Source organism: Sebastes umbrosus, chromosome 15 (assembly GCF_015220745.1).
Source record: "Sebastes umbrosus isolate fSebUmb1 chromosome 15, fSebUmb1.pri, whole genome shotgun sequence".
NCBI classification, from domain to species: domain Eukaryota; kingdom Metazoa; phylum Chordata; class Actinopteri; order Perciformes; family Sebastidae; genus Sebastes; species Sebastes umbrosus.
The window spans coordinates 8,701,542-8,723,835 of record NC_051283.1 but is presented as its reverse complement, the minus strand read 5'-3'; the positions used below and the strand labels follow the sequence as shown (position 1 = coordinate 8,723,835).

Below are 22,294 nucleotides of genomic sequence, written 5' to 3'. Positions count from 1 at the left end.
CCTTTGTCTTGGCCAAAAAGTTGCACTCGAACACACCGCAAAGACTACAATCGACGGCCAGTTAGCACGTACGTTGTGCACCTGCGTGAGAGGAAATAACTCTTCATATCAGCAGGTCACGGTAGTCTGTATTCGCCATTCAAAAGGGGAAACGGGAAGACCGAAGACAGAGGATATACAAGCCGTTATTAATGATACGTACATGAAACAAAGCTGCCATTTTCACAACACTCTCACTCACCACTTAAGGCCTCGACACGCCAAGCCGACGGTCGGCCGTCGGACGGTTTCCTGTTCCATCAGTGAGCGAACCGTTTGGCTGTAGTCGTCACGTTGTGTTCGAGTGCAACTTTTTGACACGGTCTGCCTTAGTCGCTGCTAGTTCTTCGATGTCGGTTTGGTGTGTCTGGGCCTTTATAGGCTGAGCTGTGTGTTGTGCGGACGCCCATCATGACGTGACGTCAGGTTGGGTGGGGGGGGGGGGAGGGAGGTAGGTAGGGTGTCCTTCCGACTGGGGTTAAAAGTGCAATAGAGGTCACAGGAGAGTGCCTACCGGGGCCTGTTACCTCTTCCCCCCACGGTGCGGTCGGTAATGACCCTTGGGAGCGTAGTAACACCCCCTCCTTTCCTCCGCACACACACACACAACGTAACACACACACGCCTGAACCTGGAGGAGCTCAGGAGAGTGTGGCCTGGGGGAGGCTAGAGGGAAAACCTGGAGTGGAATATGTTATCTTGGATGATGCTGGTTGACCGCCCTGACAGCCTGTTGATCCACCCCCACCTCCAACACCTACAGTCTCCCCCCCCAACACACACACACATATATATTTTCACACACACCACTCTCCTGCTGAGCCACCCCCCACCCGACCTCCTCTCTCTCTCTCTATCTCTCTCTCTCTCATTGCAGCACTGTCATTCATAGAGTGCCAAAGCCTGCTGCTTTATTAAAGCCCAGGAAGAGCAAGGCCTGGCCCAGGTTCAAACAGCAGTGCAGCTGGGACCTGTTACATTTTCGGCAGACTGCCCTCTCCGTCTCGCTGGCTATAAATAGCCCTGGTGGTTGTCTCCCTTAACCAAGGAAAAGAGGTTTTTGGGGGAGGAAAAAAACACACACACACACACACACACAGATTAATAACCGTGGGAAGCAATGAAAGCTTTGTGTCTGCTGCCCGAGGTCAGCAGGCCAGGAGGTGTTGCTACTTCAAAGCCCCCATTGTGGCTCGTACTTTCAGACGCCGCTGCGGCGGGTTTGATGGGAACACATAGGCTGCCAGCGGTGTGATGAGTTGATGGCATCACATTGCGCCAACCAGGCAGACACACATCCCTGGCTTGAATTTTTCTTTTTCTTTTTTTTATATTTCCAGGGGATGACCAGTTTGTTAATTTATTATATTTATTTTTTGTTACACTGGAGGAGTGTTTTGTTTGGGGGGGATTCCACCAAGCTCATCTCTTATGTACACACACACAGCATCAGACACTTTATGACCTTGGCTCCAGCTGTTGACAGGCGAGGCTACCTCATTACGAACACCACCCCTGCTTCTCTTCCTCTGTTTCCCTCCCCGGCTCTCCAGCCAGAAATGCTGTCTGGCCCAGTAACATTGCCATGTGGATCTCCCCGAGTCCAAGTCGGGCCAAGGTCAGCCCCCGCCGCCAACCCCGGCCTCCGTCCTGACGTGGCTCCAGCTGAGGGGGTGGGCCAGCTCCAGCCACCGCAGACACTTCCACTTCCTTAAGCTTATTTTTGCAGAAACCCTCCCCGACGTCTCCGCCGTAACAGTATCCACCCACTGGCACAATGATCTCCTGGGCAGGGAAACGCTCCTGGCGGATATAGTGGGCTCATTCATTCATTCATGGCCAATTTTTTCCCTTTCTAGTAGGAAAGTAAATCCACTACACTGTTTTTTCTCCCTCCCCCTTCTTGCTTTTTGTTCCATATTTGCTTGATTATACTGACTGGTTTATGAGATGATGCGTGCGCGACGCATTGCAATTGTGGAGTCATCGTTTGTGTTCGTTGCTGAGTAATGCTTTTTCAAGAAAACCCACTACAAAAAGGATCCAAAATAACTCATGTTTTGCTTGTCACATCACTGGATTCTGAACAATAATGCATTGCATCATTATAGAGCTTGTTATAGCTTTGTTTGGGTGTGTGACTGCACAGTCTAATAAAGGTTATAGACACCATAACCATCAACCTCAAAACCAGTGACAATTACCTCTAAACCTTTTCCATGTAGTTTTAAAGACAGTCCATCCATCCACTGTTTTAGCTCATTGAAACAAATTCTCTCTCGTGTGTCCTCCAGCCTCCAAGCCCAATGGACCAGGTGGGGAAGATGCGTGGCCAGCCATATGGAGGACCCAACCCCTACACCCAGCCGCAGCAAGGCCCTCCAACAGGGCCTGGACCCCAGCAGGGAGGCTCTTACCCAGGGCAGGGCTACGGACCTCCGGGCCCTCAGAGGTATCCGATGGGGATGCAGAACCGAACACCTGGCGCTATGGGCGGCATACAGTATGGACAGCAGGTCAGTAATTATTGATTTAAATAACCTTCCCTGCATTGTCATATGAACCTTAAACAACCTCTCTTTACGCTTACAGATTGACCTTAAAAGGGTTTGATTGAAGACCCAGTGATTTCCTCCAGTCTTTGTTCCACCTTAAATAGAATCAATATTTAGGACAATGCATTTATAATGACAGCAAAATGGAGTAAAATGAAAGTTAAAAGGTTATGTCTTGGACCAATAGGCCTGTTACAAAGACTACTTTTGCTGGACGATATATGGTCAGGGCTGCGACAGTTATTTTCATTGTCGATTAATCTGTCGATGATTTTTCTCGATTAATCGTTTAGTTGTTTGGTCTATAAAATGTCAGAAAAATGTTGATCAGTGTTTCCCAAAGCCCAAGATGACGTCCTCAAATGTCTTGTTTTGCCCACAGCTCAAAGATATTCAGTTTACTGTCATAGAGGAGTAAAGAAACCAGAAAATATTCACATTTAAGAAGCTGCAATCAGAGAATTTACTCTTTTTTATTTAAAAAAAAAAGTATTCAAACTGATTAATTGATTATCGAATTAGTTGCCGATATATTTAATAGTTGACAACTATCGGAAATGAGTCCGATACCGCCCAAAATTCGGTATCGGCGAGTACGCCAGTCTATGCACCGATCTGATACCATTATTTATTAACCCAGAAAGGAATCTACTTGTTTAACTGGATATCAATTCTTCTTCGCTTCTCCAAAACAGTAGCCTTCACTGTGCTGTCGCCCTCGATGTATCATGGCTGCCTACTGGCAACTACTGTTTTAGAGCAGCGAAGAAGAACTGATTGCAGGTAGTTTGTCACTTGACGATAGCAAACAACAACAGTGCGGTGCTAGTGGAGAGGGTAACGGTAGTCAGAGCGAGGAAAATGACAGGCATTTGGCAATATTTTAAGGTGGTAAATCCAACAAGCTGTTTAATAATAATAATAATAATAATAATAATAATAATAACTATATATATTTTTTTTATCACGCTAGTATCAGATCCGTACTCGATATCTGCCCATATTCCAAGTTCAGGTATCGGAATCGGTTTCGGGAAGGAAAAAATGGTATAGGAACATCTCTAAGGGAAGCATATTTTGAAAATTGGGATTCGTCAACATGTGGTGCTGCTGGGTGAGCTGAGGAAATGATGCACTTGTATCACCAGACCTAAGCCACATTTCTGTTGGTTAAAAAAAAAGTCTAAACCAGGTGAAACCAATAAGTTATTAAGGATTAAAGACCTCCTGCCGTAGGAGAGGACATTTAACAGAGCCATTCTGTTGAGCGTCTGTGGTACTTAGTCATGATGCAGGGCATGGTTTGAAGTCCGGACCACAAGTTAATAAGTATTTTTGCATTCCTGTTGGTTGAGGCAGCAGAGCGTTTGTTTGGTCTGTGACTTGACTGGTGGAAATAAACGGTAGCATTCAGTAGATAAAGTGACTGTATTGAGCGGACTCATTGATGAACAGGTACTTGTTCATAGTGAGTAGTCATGATCCGGATATGTTGAGGTGTAATCAGTCCAGTGTGAAAAGGTAGGGTTGGTTCTATAAAGGCACATTAAGGCTTTTAGCTAGAGGTGGAGCTGATGGATGGAGCTGTACTTGAAGCAGTTCATTTCATTTATTTATTTGTGTAATTGATAGGGACAGCACGTTAATGAACATCAGTATAAAATGCAGGATGTAAACATGCGGTTAGAAGGAATGCTAATTTTCATCCTTTCAATCCATCCGGTCCCTAGGCAGGTAACAATATACAGATACAAACATACAATACACACAAGTAGAAAAGACAAAATACATTTTACAACATGTCGAGTTATAAGCGATCGCAGGTCTGATTTGCCCTTAAGCCATAACAGTAGACATTTTGGGAAACACACTTATTAATTTCTTGCCAAGAGTCAGATGAGAAAATGATCCAAACGAGAGCCCAACAAAACCAAAATGTAGCATCTTTCTCACCTGGAACCAAAAAAAACAACTGAAGAAAAGCTCTTAGAGGAACAGACTCGAAGAGAGCAAGCCATCAATTTTTCTCTGTCTGGTTTTATTTTCATGCTCGAAAGCAAAAGTTGTGGAAAAATTCATGTTGCGTGTTCGGGCACAGTGGACAGCACTTTCCGACAGCGTCGTCCAATTGAAAACAGCAAACATCCAGTTTGCTGTAGCTACTTTCTCATAGCGAGGAATAAGACCCTTCTTGAACTCTCTCAGCCAGGCAGTCCGTCTTAACAGACAAATGCATGCAGGGAATCCCGTAGAGTGAAGCCTTTTCTTCCACGTTCGCTGTCTGTGGTCTTGTGCCCATTGTGTGGTGTGATTATCTCATACCGGCCTGCCTGGTGTCTGACCGTGGACTCGATAAGTGCCCTGCAGAGAAGAAAACGGCTCCCCTCCCTTTGTCAGACAGATACAATACAGCCACTTCACGTTGTTTTAAAATGTGTGGCAATTCTTTACTATCTCGTCTTCCCCTTTGAATTCTTGAGTAGCTGAGAACCCTCCCAAAATAACACGTGGCTTTTCTTTCCCTCTTCTTTTTTTTATTACCGTGTTTCCTCCACAAGGTCAGCGCTTTCTCCTTCCACGCTCCTTGAGGGTAATGAAACAAAATCGCTGTATTGAAAGGCTTTCCGCGCGCAGGATCGGGTGGAATATGAAAAGCCTCATATTGAAGTTCAAGGAGATGAAGTCAAAACTCAATTTTTATTTTTCACAGCTGTAATTTAAAGCGATACACGGATGAATTCCAACACTTGGATGGTTTTTCCTTACGCACTCCGACTGATCAGTTTACAGCGAGGAACACACTCGCTTGTCTCTCCCTTTTTAATCTGTGAGTGAGATGAAGAGACGCTGTGATTGCTCCGCTGAGAATGAATGGTAACAAAATCAAAGAGGTGACTTGGATAGGGGGTTATTTTTATATATTTTTTTACAGCTTTAGAAAAGGATCCTGTCAGTGTGCCGACTGTTTTCAGGTAGTGATTGATATTCCACAGAGAGGCTCAGGATAGTAAACCTGTAGTAAAATCTGTGCTGGGTTATATTTACCCACATATCTGTTCTTCCCCTTTTTAAGGTGAGCTGTTGTTGATCCTGATCTTTCTGTTTTCACGTCTAGATGACAGCGTATGGCCAACAGGGGCCTGGTGGCTACAGCCAGCAGAGCCAGGGCTATTACGGTCAGCACGGCACCCCCCCTCACGCTGGCCAGCAGCAGCAGCAGCCTCCGTACGCTGGTCAACCCCAGGGCAGCTCTGGAGCTCCCTACCCCCAGCAGGGCCACCCTTCGCAGCCTTCCGGCCAACACGGGCAGCCTGGAGCCCCCTACCAACAATCCCAAGGTCCCCACGGCCCTCCTGCAGGTCAGCCCCCATATAGCCAGCCCCCGCAGTCCCAGCCAGGACAGCCACCCTACGTCTCTCCCCAGCAGCAGCCTCAACAGCAGCAGGGACCAGGTCCCCAAAGTCAGCAGGGCCCTCAGGGCCAGCCTGGCTACCAACAACCCCCCGGACAAGGGCAGCCACTGCAGCAGCAAACCCCGCCGCAGCAGCAGCAAGGGCCCCCACAACAACAACAAACACCACAACAACAACAACAACAACTGCAACAACAACAACAACAGCAACAACAACAACAACAGCAGCAGCAACAGCAGCAGCAGCAGCAACAACAACAGCAGCAGCAACAACAACAACAACAGCAACAACAACAACAACAACAACAACAACAGCAGCAGCAGCAGCAGCAACAACAGCAACAACCAGGAGGACCATCTCCTCAAGCCCAGCAGCCTCCAGGTCATGGCCAGCAGGGTCAGCCATCACCTTACTCCCAGACGCCCCCCTTGCAGCAACCGCCCCAACAACAGCAACAGTCACCATATCAGAGGTTCCCACCTCCTCCACAGGTAATAACACCGCACACAACTCCGTTAGCATGCTTTAGCTATAGCGTGATGTGGCGGGCCCCTCCGTCTTTCCATTTACCTTTTTGTAGCAAGAGATACCTGAGCTGACACATACCTTTTTATTGGCACATTTCTTCCAAGCAGTTCAGTTCAGTTCGTTACACATTAGTTCACAGTGGTGAAAAACACTCAAATAAAATGAGGATGAAGCCACAAGTGAGCTTGCTCAGGCAAGTAGCTGTAAAGTAAGCGGTGACTTTTCCCCGTCTCTCCTATGGCGACACAGACATGCCAACAGGAAGTATTCAAATCATAGTTGGTCATGGCACGACACACACACACACACATCTATCCAGCCCAGTGGAGATCTGTTATGTTGCTGTACGTTGCAAAGAGCCAGTAAGCAGTAAACAGTGTTTTCTCCGTGTGTGGAATCCATTGCGTTATCTTCTTCTTGTCCCCTTAATCAGGAACTCTCCCAGGATTCCTTCAGCTCCCAGTCCAGCGCTCCTCCTTCCAACCAGCCCATGACTTCCAACAAGAGCAGTCAAGAAGACAGCATGCAGACCCGGCCGTCCAGTCTGCCGGTGAGTTCTCCATCTCTTCATCTATCTTAACTTCTGACTCATTGTAGATGGATTTTCATCCACTGGTCCCCACAGGGTGCCCTGTTAATGTGTATTTTATAGCCTTCAGACAATGCAAAAAAATTCCCACGAAAATCTACAATGAGAAATCTTTTAATCTTGATAAGTTGCTAATCATGCTCTCCTTCAGCCATGGCAAAAGACAGTAATGTTGCACTGCATGCAGCTTCTTTATTGAAAGTGAACAAGGGACTTTAAGCTGTGATAGGCATAAAAAGAATGCCAGAATTTGAAAATACATCCCTCATCCCGCAGCGCTCGCCTCTCTGTCCTAAGCCCTTCCCACCAGACGAGCTCAGGCATATGCAAGCGCTTCATAAGGTAACGTGTACGAGTACTAGTCATTCATTTCAAACATCATCCCAATCATCATTGTGATCCTGATGCCGTTGTGTAGCGGCAACTCTATGTGAACTGCCGTCTGTTTTCTTTGTAAACTTGTGGGCCTGTAATGATAAACATGAACTTGAATTAGCTGCAGCCATACATGAGCCTTTTGGGCTACAGTTAGCCAGTTAGTTCACTATTTGGTTTTTACATATTACAACGTTCTTGTGTTTTTCAATTAAGCACAAACTTACAGTAGGCTGGAGCATGCACCTCTTTTCAAAGCAAAAATTGTCCTCTTAGGAAGAGCCTTCACCTACAGTGGGCCGTGTCTTCCAAATATTAATGATAAAAAGAAGAGCCTAGTTCTTAGTAAGATGCATGTTTTTCTTTATAAAGATAAGCATATGTTGCAGCTCAGTCTATTTCTCGTCTCATCCCAGATGTGAGACATAGAGCTGAACAGCACGGCACCTGTTGTCCTCTTACAGGTGCCGTGTCCAGCCAGCGTTTGTGTGAATCAATGTTTTTCACCCGTCTCCCAAACTAGTAAACGTAGCTGGCTTTAAAAAAAAAAAAAGAATAAATTGTTAATTTCTCACAACTGTTGTTGCTGTGTAACCAACATCACCTGGCTTTGTACTATAATGCCGCAATTATCACCCTACATCAGTAAGAGTTACGCCATAGTAGTAGGCACAGTCACAACATTTTCTAGTGTGACCAGAGAGAAGAAAATATGTAGAAATATGGGGTAAATATTGGAGTTCTGGGCCAAATGTGCAGTCGATTGACTACCAAACAGTTGAATTCAGCTGCAGCACCTATTCAGAGCAATGTGATGGACATTTGATGCTTTTTAAGAGCCATAACGACTGTGGGGATTGCATGCTTTACTAGAGAAGGGTCAGTAATTTGGACTGTGTACGCTGGTGGATTCCCAGCATTGTTTACTGTTTCTGTTGACATGCCTTGCTAAATCACTGACATGCTGGGACTCACTGCATAAAATTCCAAATTATCCTAAGATAAATATTTTTTCCTCAGTTTGGCATATAGCAACGTTTTTGACCCGGTATCTGGATATTAATGACTTAATTTTGTGTGTGTGTGAGTGGATCTTTTAAATGTTGACTCCAACGTGCACACAACAACAAGCCAAGAGTGAGTAAAGCATGTTCAAGCGGTGCAGGTTTCTACTGACTTGATAGGGAAAAAAATTCTGACGTGGGAAAAAAAACCCCATTTCTGCCAGGAAAAGGATTGTTGAAAGTGAAGTAAATCTGGCGTCTGATAGCCCTCTGGCTAAGATAAAGGTGAGAGAACCCCCGTCGTCCCCACCCCCCCATCCTCCCTGTTAAAGAGGTGTCTCGCTGTAACACGTTGCAGTTTCCATGGCAGTGTTTATAGGTCAGACTGCGGAGCTAACCTCATTCTGGGCCTCAGGGAAGGAGAGTGAGAAATGAGATCATTAATGAGAGAGAATGAAAGTGAGAGAGCGGAGTCGGCGGCGAAGGGTGGAGGGGGACTGCGGGGGGGGGGGGGTTGCTGGATTGAGGGAGTGCAAGCAAATAACTTCAAATAGTGTGAGTGATTGGTTGGAGTGGGAGATGCTGCGAGGGAGGGAGGGAGGGTGTGATGAGAGGCAGCGCTGTCTATGCCAGCAGGGGATGCCCTCAGGATGTGTTTCCCTCCTCTTTTATTTATTTCTCTTATTTATTTATACATCTCTCTGTGGGCTCAGCCATTGGCCGAGCAGGCCAGGCCGGGGCTATTTTTATTTATTTCCCGCCGACTTCTCGGGGATTCCCTATTGGTGCTTTGTGATTGGCTGCGAGAGTCATTAATCTGGCTAAGGTAGCGATGAACTGATCTCCTCCTCCTCTTCCCCTTCTTCCCTCCCTGCTGGAGTGCACATGACACATTAGATTGTGCTGGCTGCGAGTATAACCCTGACAGCCTGTGTCAAAACAGCTGACTCCTACAGGTGTTATGAGTAGACACGCACCAGTAGCATCTGTTGTGCCTGGAAAATAAGCTATTTTGATAACCACACTTGCACGACACAAACTCTGCAGAGAAAAAAGTTGCTGATAGACTGAGTTGCTATTTGCGTAGATAATTCATAGAAAGGTATAGATGAGAAGAGGATCCATGGCTTTGAAAGCTTCATTTAAGCCTAAAGTTTTGTTTACATTCGCGCGAGGCACCGTGGCGCAGGTCTCTACAGATGGCACGCGAGTCACGAGCACGCCTTGTTCGTTGCGGTATTCTCCAAAACGCCAAAGAGGGCGTACAAATAAAAATATTCTGTGAAGAAGCAAGAAGTCAACGAGTGTTACCGGCAAAACGCCAAACTCCTCAATGCCATACCTCAATTGTTCCTGTACTGTGTTAAAAACTATGAAAACTTTTATAAATATAAATCGTAAAACACAAACGCAAGACATCGTCGGTGCTAAGGCGCTACTGAGGCATCTTTCCATTCAAGACACACTTGACTCTGACTTCGCTTCACTATGAGGGGATGTAGTGCAAAACTGGCAAGTCACATGTCATGAAGTAAACGTGGAATGTCACATTTGTCAATCTGCTTCCTTTAGTCTTGTTAAGTATAAATAAATCAATCATTTTATATTTTTATTTGGCAAAGATTGTGCAGGACATTTTTGTTTTAAAGCAAAATTAAACTCATGCATTTGAGAAGTTTTGCTTATTTTGTTGAATAAAGTTAAATAGAAAATGCTATATAATTCAAACTAGGGCGTCACATTGCTATTGGTACACTCAGATATTGTTTTGGCACTGGTATTTAAAAAAACAAATCAAATGGTACCCAGCCCTGATTATCAGATTTTAGCTCCCCAGCAAGCTCATTGTGTCATTAGCAAACAAGTGCATCACAAAACAATCAACCTCAGTGTCTATCCTATCACAGAGTTCCTACAAAGTCTTGAAAGTTTGATTTGAACCGTTGTGTTTTCAAGGTGAGGAATATTCATGAATTTGAATATACTCCTTGAAAGAAATGCCAGATTTTTCAACATAATCTGCTGGTGTTTCATCTACACAATCACTCATGTAAACCAAAAATCGTTTAACATTTGAAAAACCAAACGGTCCCGTCGTCATATTTGTTTGTTTTCACCTGGCATCTCACACCGGACACGGAGCGCAGCAAACCGGACCAGCGCGAGATTAACCGACACGGTCGCCAAAATGGAAAAGGGAGCATTTTTCATGCACATTGAAGGTAGCTAGCCAACTATTGTAGCAGCTCATCAGCTACTAGAGAACAGGTGGATTTTGTTATTGCTTTAGCAGGCTTACAAAAAAATATTAAAAAAATTGGCTTCGGAGAGGAGCCACAGAAAGGACCTTTTTTTTCTTGCGTTTACTCGTCATTCATAGCTAGATAAGTCCTCTGTTGATTCCTTACTCTGGACATTAGTAAGCATTAAATAATCACAATCAAAATATATAATCAAAGTTAATATGAACAGATTGCAACGGATTGCTATGGGTGTAAAGTGATAGTATAAACCTTTTAGATGTGATAATAAAGACTGCCATTAGGTATCATATTTTGTATATTACTTTATTTTTCATTCATTGGTAGATTGATAAACACAATAGATGCAGTTATTGCTGTGATTGATTCAGAACAGTTAATCAGTACTCACGTATTTGTGCACCTCTGCTTATAAAGGAAGTGTTGGGTAGTCTAATCTTAAATCAACTAACTTTGTTAATCAAAGAAGTATGTTTTCCAAATTTGAATGTACACATGACAGGATGTGTGAGACAAATCTCCAGGTTTGATTTGATGGAGAAAAAGGTGTTTGTTTTTGTAACACCTGCAGCGATTTATTCAGATGCATTTGTTTTAATCTGCCTCCGAACACGTTTGAATCCCAATCCAACAGCGGCTGGGAGGTAAGCGCCATTTAGCTACTTTAGTAGCTTTCGCACAGAGCCAGCCAGACATCACCTCATCCAGAGCACAGATGGGTCTGTTTGAGCCAGGTGCTAAAAACCCAGCGTCTGTTAGGCCGCCGTTGAGGTGGGAATAAAGGGAGTACAGGAGGCTCAGCGCCTGCTGGAAGGCGCAGGTAGGAAAGCAACAGTCAGCTTGAGAAAAGGGCTGTGGATAATAGGTTGGAGGAGGAGGAGGAGGAGGGAGGGTGGAGCAACAGGCAGCCATAGTGGAACTAGCTGAGCAGGTTGAGCTGGTTCCTGGCTCCAGGACACAAATGCACAGTTTAACTGTTGAGTATTTACCACACAGACTGTTCCCCGGAGCTGCTGTTGTCTTCATGGAAACCACCTTTCCATAGTAGTCATGTAGCTGATGCAATACAACTGGAAAGTTTGTGTGTTCTTAAAATAATGACTAATAGTGTCATTTCTAGGAATGGAAATAAATTAAGAGCAAAGAGGAAGGAAAGAAAGAGACTTTTTTAATACTTTTCTCTATCAAAGTCGTCACATTATTGACTTAGTCTATAATGAATAACCATAGTTGCTGATTAAAGGGGCACATTAACTATTTTACCCTTCACGAGGAGTACTACACAGCTTGTGAAAGCGAATATATAGTGTTGTCTGTGACTCTGGAGAGAGCTTTCAGAGGTTTGGAAAAAACCTCGATGATGTCATCAGAGTAATCTCAGTTTGAAATTTGAGATTTTTAGGATAAAGCCTGCGTTGAGGTCTTTACACACCGGGGGCGTGACGAATAAACGTCACAAAAAATGCATACTAACTCACCTGCGAATATTTTACATCATAACTATTCATACCGGCTGCAATGCAAATTTGTGACAGTTGCAACACTTTTTCAATAAAAGGTTTGAATAGAATTGCGCAGGCAGAGGCCCAAACCGGGATCCTATTTGAAACATTTTGCTGAGTTTTGTGATGAGATATATTACAATTTATTACCTTTTTTCAACTGCAAATTATGCAGTTTGTCAACTGTCATCTGTTTTATCTAAAAAGATACAGTTTTCACTCTTCTCATTTCAGAGTTTTCATTCACATATCTTGAGCCGAGAGTTCAAGGGACCCCTTTGAAAATGGCCATGCCAGTTTTTTATGCGCCAATATTTTGCTTAACTTTGGAGCGTTATTTTGCGTTCTTCCCGACAAGCTAACATGACACAGTACTAATCAATTCTTGATGTTTCATATTTTCATGATAACCAGTATCTTCGCTGTAGCTTTTAGAATGAGGGGGGCCATTGTCAGAGTATCTGAGCCCCCGTTGCTTCAATTTTCACCATTCTTTTTTTAAACTGTCCCTCACAAGTCACACAACTTTATGGAAGTGCAATACTAAATCGCTTGAGTAACCCTTTAATGACCAAACTAGCTATTCACATTCAGTGCACCAATGCTTTATGGCCCAGTCTACAAATTGATATCCAGTGACTTTTATTCAGGAAAGAGAATTATAATATTCTTTATTGCATAAAAGCTCCATGCAGCTAACACAACTTACCTCCTACATCGTGGCTCCAGCAGGCCTGAGTCTTTGCTGTCACCGTCCTGCTTTCACACTCCCTGGAAGTGACACTTCCTCTCCACGTCAATGGGAATAACTACCAGACCACCACCAACTTCCCTCCCTCCCACCTTTCCCCTTCTCTCTTTAAAAAAAAAAAAAAAAATCCCTTTCCCAGGTCTTTTGTACACCCTTTCACCACTGTGGGGCTAATCCCACTCAGAACCGCCCACCGGTTGTGATGCTCCTCTTTTCTGATGTGTCTGAATGTGCTCCAGACTTGAGAGGAAGGTCACATGTTGGTCACACACTCACGCTGCCGGAGTTTGTTTTTCTGTCCTATATCCTCCTGTTCATCTCGCCTTTCTGAATAAGAGGCTTCATCTGGAGAGGTTTTATCTTTTGAGGAAGGGCCACTGGTTTGTCACGGATGTATATTTGCCTTTAAGCACTTTAAATTAATAACTCAAGTATAGTATTTGGTAGAAAAGAGGCCTCTATGTTGAGTATTTTTAATGATGAAAGTAGGGCTGTCTTCGACAAAAGAAATTCTTAGTCTACTAAAACTCATACGATTTTATAGACCAGTGTTAATTTTTGCCGCTATTTTATATTTAGTCTTAGTCTTAAGACGAAAATGCTCATTTAGTTTTAGTCACATTTTAGTCATTAATGATGTGCAGTTCAGTCGCACCCACCGGTCCGTTACGAGAGCCAGTCTGCCCGCCCAGCATGTAAAAATATACGTTACTCAACCACCCGAACCTAACCCGCAAATTGCCAACTTTATGCTTTACAGTAGCACAATTGTCAGGATTGAGGTGTGAGACAAGGTGACAAAAATAAAGAGAGATTTTGGTAAAGTTTTTATGTTTTTAAACTACATTTTAGTCTCGTCTTTTTTCGTCAACAATATTGCATGTTTGATATCGTCACTGTTAGTGTTTAATGACGTCGGTGCTGTCTCGTTATCGGAAAAAAGTTGTGGAAAAAAAGGCCGTTGACGAACATATTTCATCATAGTTTTCGTTAACGAAATGGACACTGTTGTAGACTAATCAATTAGTTGATTTAATCGACAGATCTGTGAGTTTTTCCACAAAGAATCACACAAAAACACCAGTCATTCAGAATGAAAAAGCATAAAAAAACGACTTATCAACTAAAAAAATCTTAGTGGACTAACACCAAAACGACCGATTTTTAGTCGACAAATTGACTACGAGTAGGCAGCCCTAGATGAACGACATACATTCTTGCTTTTCTATGAGTTGACTTTTGTTTTCTTAATTTGGTGGTAGTCTTGCTTTAACATCTGGAGGTCCTATTTTCTCACCTTTTACATTTCTCACTACATCTGTGCCCATCAGGACCCCACCCTCGCATGTATTCGGTCTAATCCAGTGCATTTGTGAAGCTCAGGGACCACCCACATCACAACAACAGCCCCCCCTCCTTAATGACCTTTAATGTTATGTGCCAAGCCTCCTGATCTGGAACCGAGGGATCTTCCAGTCTCGGTGCTGATCAACTCTGAGTCCCCCCCCCCACCCCCCTCCCTACCCCACACACACACACACACACACACCCTCCTCCTCCTCCTCCTCCTGCAATCCCCGTTCCCTGCTCAGCCCAGCCCAGCTCTGCTCTCCTGCTGCAGCTAAGCTTGTTTTTGCGACATAGCTCTGGAGCAATCAGCCTGACAAGGCCGGCCCACTTTTTTTCCTCTCCTACCCAGCCCAACCCCCTCCGTGCCTTTCTCAATATTACACTCTGTTTTTTTGCTGCATTTCTCTCTTTCTTTCTGTTTTTATATTTATATATTTCACTCTCTGCCTCTCTCTCGTTCCTCTTTCTGTCTATATTCTCGTTTTCCCTCGCCTGCACCCTCCTCCCCTCCTCCTCCTCCACCTCCTCCTCCTCCTCTTCCCTTCCTCGTTCTCTCTCTTCTCTCAGTAAATCAGCTTTCATAACGCTGTGCAGCGCAGCCTTGTTTTGCGAGGCTCTGACGCTGACAGCATTCAGAGTCCGGGGCCAGTTTCCTGTTGCTATTCTGGGGCCCTTGCTTCCTGTGCGCGCATGTCTTATTCAGATTCCAGGGCGCCTCTCACTCGCTCTCACTCCCCTCCCTCCTCCCATCTCGTCTGTTTCTCTCCCCTTGCTCTCACCCCCTTTTCTTTCCTCTATGTGATTTTTAATTAATGTACTTGAGAAAATTCAATCTGCTGACAAAGTGTGTTGTTTTGCATTTGCTTCAGTGAATTGTTTCTCAGCCTGTTTTGCTCTTGTGAGCTCGCACGCACACACACTCGCACGCCGAACACTCTCCCTCTCCCTTTTTTGCTCTCTCTGCTCACTCACACACTCTCGCACTCTCCCATCGCCCCTCCCCTCTGCCTCCATTTCTGCTGGGCTGAGCTAGTTTTGCAGCACAAAGACTGTGGCTGACTGCAGCACTGTCTGTCCTCTGCTTTTCTCCCGCTCTCGCTGGAACGAGCTGCTGAGCCTGGATGGATGGAAACCGGCCTCACAATGAAATTAACTCTCACTCTATGAAATAACCTCTATATTATTTTTTCTCCCCACCCACCCCCACCTCTCTCCCCCCCCACCCCCACCTCTCTCCCCAGTTAATTCACTAGTGGTTGCTTTGGTAGCGCCCCCTAGACGCGCTATGTGTGACAGTAGGAGGGGCGTTGCTGCTCTGGAAAGCAAGCAGACTGGCTGTAGGGGTCTGGAGACTCCTCACCACAACCCCCCACCTCACCCAGCCCCCTCGCCCTCCGTATCCCAGCACCCCTCACCTCGGGCTGGGCAGCTGCCTGCCTCACTTGGGCATCTGTGCGCTGCCCTGGGACTCCCCGCTACTATTGTGATCTCTACAAAAGGCCCCCCACGCACACACCATCTCCCCCATTATTCACAGCAATCAGACCGCCCTCCCCCTCCCCCTCCCCTTCATCTACTCTGTGTTAGCTACACACAGGCTGCTGCAGTGTTTGTGTGCCTTGCACTACCCCCCCTTTTTTTTTTGTTACCCCCACAGAGAAGCTCAATTAGGCAAATGTGGAGCGTTTAAAAAAGAACTCCCTACGTATTGATTAAGATTCATAGTTGGCCTTTATTTTCTTTTTTTTTTTGACTGCAAGCCTGCATCACACAGAAAGCAGAACAGTATTGATCAGTGTCAAATGAATTGCTTTTTTTTTTTTTTTAATGCCGTAGCGGTACGAGACTCTTTTTCTGAATTATGCTGTTTCACTCTTTCATCTTGTACTTTTTTTTTTTGGGTCTCTGTTATTATCCTTCCCACGTGGCTGCTGGTGATGAAGTAGCAGTGTAATGGTGATCTCTGGGGAGCTCGGCTGTGGAGGTAGGAGACATTGTGTCTGTGGCACTGATACTCCAGATGAGATATGTAACCCCAGCAGGGTGCTCCCAGGCTCGTGTCACCCTACTGTTCACTATCCACGTTTGTTGTTTGCCTACATCTTGGAGAAATGAGATAACACAACTCAGATGTTTTCATTTCATCCAACTGAGTAGTTTTGGCTCAACGGCTCACATCTTTATCATCGTGTGGATCGGGTCAGAGTAGCATGGCGCACCTATAACTGTGTATGGAGAGTTTCTCGTCAGCCTGTGCTCTATGTGAAGCCCTGTAATGGCTGCTGCTGCTGCTGTATGAGGCAGGGGCCTGCCTTGCTTCTCCTCCTTTCTCCAGTTCTTCCCTCATAGTGGGATGGGAGTGCCCCCTTATGGTTGAGCTCAGCCCTGCAAACCTGGAGCTGGGGCCGGAGCTGCCTCTCTCCGAGCCACCGGTGGACTTCCCAGAAGCTCCTCGCGGCTCTGCGCGGCCCCCCTGGACGCAGGTGGGACCCTCCGCCACCTGTCCGTCTTCTCGTTCCACATTTCCTGCTGTCATCCTCACGGTGCTGCAGCAGTGGAGTCATTACAGGTGGTTTTGACGGCCCCTGAAATGTTATTTTGTCTGAGCGCCCGCAGTCTTTTTTCTGTCACCTGTGTGTGTGCAGATAGAAGCGCTCTGATAGTACAGTTAAGTCAAGTCAGCACGTTCAGAGGCTGAGCTGGGAGAAAGAGAAGAGAGAAAAACCCCCTTTTAGAAACTGTGCGGAGAAAATTTCACTTGATCTTAACGCTTTAAAAAGGGAAGAGCTAACTTTTCCCACGACCCTGTTCAGTGTGTATCAAAAGCCCCGAACGAGCGGCGAATATGCTGCGCCGGAGCGGTCTCGGCCGACGAGGGGCCGTCAGCATGTAAACACAAACATCAGGAAACGACGGCAAAAAGAAGTTCAAGATTTTGCTGTTTGTCCACTCTCTCTCTCCGTGTGCTCCTCAGTGCATACGGCCTGGAGGCTGAGTGTGTAATTAAAGCGGTGGTGGAGCAGGAGCAGAGGGGGGAAGGAGGGAGGGAGGAACACGGCTTTGGTGCGTCTGCGTTTCCTGTAACAATGACGGGCTGCTTCTTTTGTAGTAGCTGACTGCACCGTGACCCTGCCAGGCACGCAGGGAGGCCGCCGAGAGAGAGAGAGAGAGACAGACAGAGGGATGGCAGCAGCAGCAACAGGGGGGAGGGACTGTGTCGGCTCTAATGTGTCAACCACGTGGATCACAGTAACCATGGCAGCCCTCGAGATGCAGCCATTTTTTTTTTTTCCCCTTCCTCTATCTCCCCTCCCCATCCCTTCCCCCCGCCACCTCCACCCCCTTCTTACTCTCTCTTCCTCAGCTATCACCTCGCCACAGAGGATGTGTGAGCGAGCCCAGTCTGGAGCTTTTTCTTTTTTCTTTTTTTGTATATTGTGTTTAGCATCTGGAGGCCTGAGAATCAGGAAGCCTGCCAGCCAGGCGGTTGAGGTCTGAGAATGACAGAGAGGAGAGTGGGTCAGGGAGAGTGTGTGACTGAGGGATGAACTCACCCACACCTCCTCTCCCTCCTCACCACCACCACCACCACCAGATCCAGTTACACTACTGGCCAGGGTCACACATTCCAGATCCGTTTCATTATCTCAGAGCCGCTACGCAACCTCCCTTCTCTCTCTCTCTCCACTTTCTGTTTCTCATAACCTACAAAAAAAAAAAAAAAGAAAAAGAGAAGAAGAAATCGGCTGGCTTGGCAGACTAATGGCTCTGGTTGGGCTTGATTGATTCAGTGAAGTAATCTGCAAATGGAATACATTAGGACGGCGGAGAGGAGAGGAGAGAAGAGCAGAGCAGATGACTCAGACAGCACAGGCAAAGAGGAGCAGTGGAGAATATGAGAATAATGGCAATAGTAAAGAGACGTTTTCCACATTCATGAACAATAATACAACAATAATCACATCAGGAGGAATGTTCTGTGCATTTTTTAGGATTTTTTTATTGCATTTTCATCCCTCCACTTTGTATTTATCTGTCTTTTTTGCCTCTCTTCAGCCCTCAAACATTGCGAACACTGTTCTGCAGCTCTGAAGTTCCATGTTAGGCAGTGCTGGGAAAAACACAAAATGGCTGCCATAGAGAGGAGCTAGAAGCTCCACAGAAAGCTGCAGCTCTCTCCCTTCTCTACCACAACACAGCTCACATATCTATCCCCCCTTTTGTTTATTGCATATATAAAAAATATCTTTTTATATATCTCGTGTTATTCTAAACCATCATGGATGATAACTGCTGCGATCTTCCTCCGATGCTCTTAAAAACATCACACTCCAACTTAGACAACCCACCCGTCCCTCAACTCCTCCTCATGCCTGATCCTTGTCCTCTTCATCATTTGCCTTCTAATAATGAGCGTGTTGAATAGCAGAGCCACACAGCATCAGTATCACCAACCTCCCCCTCCTCCTCCTCCTCCTCCTTCCTCTCCTCTCTGCTCTCGCTGTCCGGCTTGTGCAGTCAGCAGAACAGGCTGGTGCTGTGCAGTATTGAGCCGGGAAAAATCAATGACTGCAGAGTGGGAGTAGGTAGGAGCGAGTGTGTGTGTGTGTGTGTGTGTGTGTGTGTGTGTACATGCAGGCTGAGGGATCAGAGCTGTCAGTTGTCAGATATTTACAGAATGGTAAAGAGCTCTCCCTCTATACTGCACGGCAGGTGTATACGTGAATGTTTTAGAGCATTTGCATTAGCTGCAATAAACGTTTGATGAGTTTTTGTCATTCAGGAATATTTTTGTTATTGTTGGTTTAATGTTGAATTGTACAACTGTCTACAGTTTATAGTGCCAATGATGCCAAAACCATACTTTTTTTTTTTTTTTTAAATACTTTGAGGGATATGAACATGCAACATTTTTATAGGCCAGACTTCCCAAATGTTAAAGAGTAAAATAACATTATATGAACAGGCACTTAATTATGCTGTCAATTGATTCTGAATCCAGTTCCGAATCCGTTTATCCAATCCAAATACTTTAGAATCTTCACTTAAATTACCGATTATTTTTATTGTGGATCAATCTGTCGATTATTTTTCTCGATTAATCGATTAATTATAGTTATTTGGTCTATGAAATGTCAGAATATGGTGAAAAATGTCGATCAGCGTTTCCCAAAATCCCAAGATGACGTTCTCAAATGTCTTGTTTTGTCCACAACTCAGAGATATTCAGTTTACTATCATAGAGGAGTAAAGGAATCATAAAATATTCACATTTAATTTTTACTTTTAAACCGATTTATCGATTATCAAAATAGTTGGCGATTAATTTAATAGTTGAAAACTAATCGAATAATCAATTAATCTTTGCAGCTATAAAATAAGCCATACTTCTCAAACGTTATATGAACAGGCACTTTACTAAACTGTCAATTGATTCTGAATCCACTTATCAAATCTAAATCCTTTCGAATCCCTCATCGAATATTTTTAGGGACTCTTGAGTAACACACAAGACGCCACCCCGCTGTTGTAGACAGGTGTGTTGATTTAAAACATATGATGGATATAAAAACTTGTCCTCAATGTAAATCAATACAGTTCACAACTGATTCAAATCAGAAGCTGTGTCGACAAAGAATAAGTAAAACATGATTACAAATTTGGGGGAAGTGTTGAATGCCAGTCTTCAGCATTCGACAGTTTGTGATGCTTGACAGTTGACCTTGGTGCCAAAAAAACTTTGCCCAGCCACAGTCTACACTATATGAGGTAATAGTGGAGGTGTGAAGACTGTTGCTTCTCCACTTTTTCTCATTTCTGGTAGATTTTTGCTGATTTATTTGCCAGTTATGTGTGCACATGCGGGGAATTTAACTTTTGCATCTCTCTCAATGTACTTACAGAAAAATAGAAATAACAGCTGGGAACAAGGGCAACACAGCAGGACAATAAAGGTAAAGGTTAGACAGGACTGTTAGGTACACAGGTATGTGAAAAAACTAGGTGCATATATAAATACATATAAAAAGCATCAATGACCAACAATAAAATAAGAAATTATCGCTATATACAAGTTGTGATGGAATTTTCCATCAATTCCTCTCTTGTTGGTAGAAAGGTCAAAGTGTTTGTCAGAGTGTCCCTCTGTTGACATTCTTGGGTTGGAGTCCTGTCTAGAGGAGCCACCGTTATCTGTACAGCTGTGCCTGTAGTGGAGACCGTAGAGCCAGTCGCTAGGGCAACCAGGGTCAGAGATGCCAGAGGAATGAAGTAAGTCATAACATGATAAGGGGTAAGACACTGAGCACCGGGGAGGAAGGGCAGAGTTGTGAGGCCTTCACGCAGAGAGCATCTATTGTGGAGACCTGTCAATTCTCCTTGGCCAAGCTTCAATAAACCTTCTTTTGTAAGACATCATCAGCTCCGGACCTCTTCCTTCCAAAGATAACTTGTATATCAATTATTCCATCACACAAGTCAAGTGGTCTTTAAGTTGTAAACAATACAAAATAGTGCAAAGAAATCAATACTGGATGGATATATATGGACTGGATGATTATGTGCAGTATGTAATAGATGATTACAAGATGACTATATACCGTATGTACAGCGTATACAATATATATTCTGCCTAAAAGCCCCAAGGACCCCCGTAGTACCCTGAATCCCACTTTTAAAGGCCGTTGTTTTCCCGCCTTTAAAGACTTTCTTGGTCCCTCTTTCTGTCTCGTGACTGAAGCGTGTGTGAGACTGAAGTGTGTGTCTGGTGCAGCCGTCCGCCGTGACCTCCTGCCGAGGTGCGACTCCCGGGCACAACCCCAGGAACTGACCCCTGACCTTTGTTGCCCTGTGGTCTGGGTCAGGTCAGGGAGCGGTTGGTGTTGGAGGGTTTTTTTTGTCACAGAGATGCGACTCTGTGCAGCGATCTCTTGAAGCTTTGAGTATGGCGGTGGTCATCGTGGCGGCTGGCACACTGAGCCCTCTTGTCAGATGACCGATCTTGTGATGTCTGAGTGGATGTGGGGTGGTGCTGGTTGGGAAGAGGGTTAGGGGGAGGGGGGATGTAGGTCATCTGACGATGCTGGCTGCTGGGAAAAGCATCCCGCCATGGTTGTTTAAGCAAGGAATGTCATGCTGTTTGATCTCTGCTCTCTACTCCAGAGCATTCAGATTTCACTGCTTTCACACAGCGTCTCTCTGCCTCCTTCTGACCTGTTTTTACATGTGCGAGCATTAATTGGGTATCAGCCAAATGAAACACTTGGAGTGTGATTCTCATGCTGAGCTTCGCATGGTTTTGTAGCTGCTGCGTCTCCTATGCAGGTCAGAAAGGCCTGGGTTTGTGCAGTCACCGAAGAGATGGAGGGAGGGCAGAGGGAACAGGGTGGGGGTGGATTGAAGGGGGGGGAGGTGGATTCTGAATCAGCGTTCTCCTCCTGTCACTCCCTCTGGGGTTCCTCCATCAGGTCACGTCCCAAAAATAGCAACGGGCGCCGTTTCAAGTGCAAAACCGCCGGCTTCGGGGCTGCAGCCAGCCTGCGAGTGTGAGATTTCTATGGGAATAGTTGGCCACCTTCCAAAGAGTGCTTTTTTTCCCTCCCTCCTCCTCCTCCTCCTCCTCCCTCCCATTTTTTTTCCCTCCTCCGATGTGACTGGCAGATGAGCTTGCATTTCTGAGCGAGCACATGGGCTCCACGTGAGTGGCCAGTGTGTAAACATTCACCTTCCCACAAACATAATCATCGCCGGCTGCCTTCCTACCTTCTTTCCTGCCTGGCTGTCTTTGTGTCACAGCCAGCGAGGCTCAATAACAACACCACATGGCACCAGAGCCGGTGCCCAGCACCAATTATTTCAACTGCCTCCCGAGATGACTTGCTTCAAATATAAATTTTTTTTTTCTCCCCCCACTTTCTCTTTGCAAGCC

General features: G+C 45.3%; 1 protein-coding gene across 3 annotated transcripts in view; it reads left to right on the top strand.

Moving 5' to 3' along the window:
• arid1ab (AT rich interactive domain 1Ab (SWI-like)) overlaps nt 1-22,294 on the top strand; it is a 68,033-nt gene that overhangs the window by 25,049 nt on the left and 20,690 nt on the right. For 2 of the 3 annotated variants that reach the window (XM_037794030.1, XM_037794032.1), the window contains exons 2-5: nt 2,334-2,555; nt 5,710-6,498; nt 6,969-7,085; nt 7,401-7,466. In XM_037794030.1, coding sequence (XP_037649958.1) covers nt 2,334-2,555; nt 5,710-6,498; nt 6,969-7,085; nt 7,401-7,466 — 1,194 coding nt within the window. The remainder of the gene's footprint in view (nt 1-2,333; nt 2,556-5,709; nt 6,499-6,968; nt 7,086-7,400; nt 7,467-22,294) is intronic. The other variant, XM_037794031.1, reaches the window with a different exon arrangement.